This window comes from Salvelinus fontinalis, chromosome 30 (genome assembly GCF_029448725.1).
Source record: "Salvelinus fontinalis isolate EN_2023a chromosome 30, ASM2944872v1, whole genome shotgun sequence".
Taxonomy (NCBI): Eukaryota; Metazoa; Chordata; class Actinopteri; order Salmoniformes; family Salmonidae; genus Salvelinus; species Salvelinus fontinalis.
Genome location: NC_074694.1, coordinates 899080 through 901579, shown reverse-complemented (window position 1 = coordinate 901579; position 2500 = coordinate 899080). Strand labels below are relative to the sequence as shown.

General features: G+C 51.1%; 1 protein-coding gene across 1 annotated transcript in view; it reads left to right on the top strand.

The window, feature by feature from the left end:
- LOC129828542 (netrin receptor UNC5B-b-like) overlaps positions 1-2500 on the top strand; it is a 217420-nt gene that overhangs the window by 214678 nt on the left and 242 nt on the right. The window contains exon 18 of the mRNA XM_055889563.1: positions 904-2500. This exon is cut by the window's right edge and continues 242 nt beyond it. Coding sequence (XP_055745538.1) covers positions 904-1069 — 166 coding nt within the window. The 3' untranslated portion in view covers positions 1070-2500. The remainder of the gene's footprint in view (positions 1-903) is intronic.

The window sequence follows — 2500 nt, the reverse complement described above, 5'->3', positions numbered from 1 at the left end:
CCATCCCTCTCTCACTCTCCATCCATCTCTCTCTCTCCATATCCATCTCTATCTCTCCATCCCTCTCTCTCTCTCCATCCCTCTCTCTCTCCCCCTTCTTCTCTGTCTCTCTCTTTCCCTCCACCTCTCTCCTCCCTCCCCTCCCTCTCCACCTCCATCCCTCTCTCTCCCCCTTCTTCTCTGTCTCTCTCTTTCCCTCCACCTCTCTCCTCCCTCCCCTCCCTCTCCACCTCCATCCCTCTCTCTCCCCCTTCTTCTCTGTCTCTCTCTCTCCATCCCTCCCTATCCCCCTTCTTCTCTGTCTCTCTCTCTCCATCCCTCCCTATCCCCCTTCTTCTCTGTCTCTCTCTTTCCCTCCACCTCTCTCCTCCCTCCCCTCCCTCTCCACCTCCATCCCTCTCTCTCCCCCTTCTTCTCTGTCTCTCTCTTTCCCTCCACCTCTCTCCTCCCTCCCCTCCCTCTCCACCTCCATCCCTCTCTCTCCCCCTTCTTCTCTGTCTCTCTCTTTCCCTCCACCTCTCTCCTCCCTCCCCTCCCTCTCCACCTCCATCCCTCTCTCTCCCCCTTCTTCTCTGTCTCTCTCTTTCCCTCCACCTCTCTCCTCCCTCCCCTCCCTCTCCACCTCCATCCCTCTCTCTCCCCCTTCTTCTCTGTCTCTCTCTCTCCATCCCTCCCTATCCCCCTTCTTCTCTGTCTCTCTCTCTCCATCCCTCCCTATCCCCCTTCTTCTCTGTCTCTCTCTTTCCCTCCACCTCTCTCCTCCCTCCCCTCCCTCTCCACCTCCATCCCTCTCTCTCCCCCTTCTTCTCTGTCTCTCTCTTTCCCTCCACCTCTCTCCTCCCCTCCCCTCCCTCCCTCTCCACCTCCATCTCTCTCTCTCTTCCTCCTCTCTTCATCCCTCAGGTATCTAAACTACTTTGCAACAAAGCCCAGCCCCACAGCTGTTCTGTTGGACCTATGGGAGGCCTGTCACCAAGGTGACGCGGACCTGGTGTCCCTGGCGACAGCACTCGAGGAGATGGGCAAAAGTGAGGTGATGGTTGTCATGACGACAGACGGCGACTGCTGATTAGTCAAGGAGAGGGGGGAGGGGAGCGAGAAAAAAATAAGTAGGTGAGAATCTTGCTCATGTAGAAAGATAGAAAGAAAATTAAACCAATACTTGCCTATGGATATGCACAAGGATACAGGATACATACCCAGCAAATACCTTGTGGACAGATCGAACACTCAAAGACTACTAGGATGATCTCACCTCTGTCCCATGGCCCATCTCCGCTCAGTGTCCCCCTTCATCAACCTCCCTATGCCCAGCACACACACCCCATCCTGGGCTAGCTCTGCTACCCGCTGCCCAGGCTCACCTTGAGGCCTACCTCCCTCGACTGAAGGTGTTAAAGTATGAGGTGTTTTAACAGATCAGAAACAAGCTGTTTATTGGTACATAACCAACCCCTGCTTGAAGACCTTCAAAAATACAATGCCAATCAAAGTGCACATGCACACGCACACACACACACACACACACACAGTGAGCGGCAGGCAGTGCGGATCTGTCTGTCTCAAACCCCTCAGGCTTCTGATACGCGGACAGACCACCGACAGAGTCACGGACACCGTTACAGACAGACCACAGACAGAGTCACCGGCACGGTTACAGACAGACCACAGACACAGTTACAGACAGACCACAGACACGGTTACAGACAGACCACAGACAGAGTCACCGACACGGTTACAGACAGACCACAGACAGAGTCACCGACACGGTTACAGACAGACCACAGACAGAGTCACCGACACAGTTACAGACAAAGTCTGCTTTAACCTTTACAATGACGCAGTCTTCAACCTCTTGTAACGATCATGATAACAATATTTTATTATGCTTTTTGTTGTTGTTTTTTTACTTACAAGACAACAAACAATCACATCAGGAATTATTCTCTCTAACCCAGCCTTGATTTCCGTTTTTTTTGTTGTTGTTTTTTCATTCAGTTTGTGGATTGAATTTGGGGAAAGACCCTCCACATTTGTGTCTACGGTGTGTAAAGGGATTGTGTTAAAACCTATGGGGGTCTTGGGATGGATGTGGCGGGTGACTGATTATCTGGTCTCCGTGTCCAGACATAATAAACATACTATAAGCCTCGTCATAAGACTTTCTAAAGTCTTGTACGTGCTAACGTGTGGATGGGTTGTCAGTCTAGACCGATTCTTGGCATATCATTTGGATTTGTCCCAAATGGCACCCTATTCCCTATTATCTATTATAGTGCACTAGGTCCCCTCTTACCTATGGGCTTCTGGTCAGAACTAGTGCACTATTGAGAGAATAGGGTGTTATCGCTCCTCCTTCTCTCTCTCCATCTATCTATCTTTCTGGTTTTCTCTCTCTCTCTGTCTCTGTCTCTGTGTCTCTCTCTCTCTCTCTGTCTGTCTCTGTGTCTCTGTCTCTGTCTCTGTCTCTCTCTCTCTCTCTCTCTCCATCTCCCTCTCT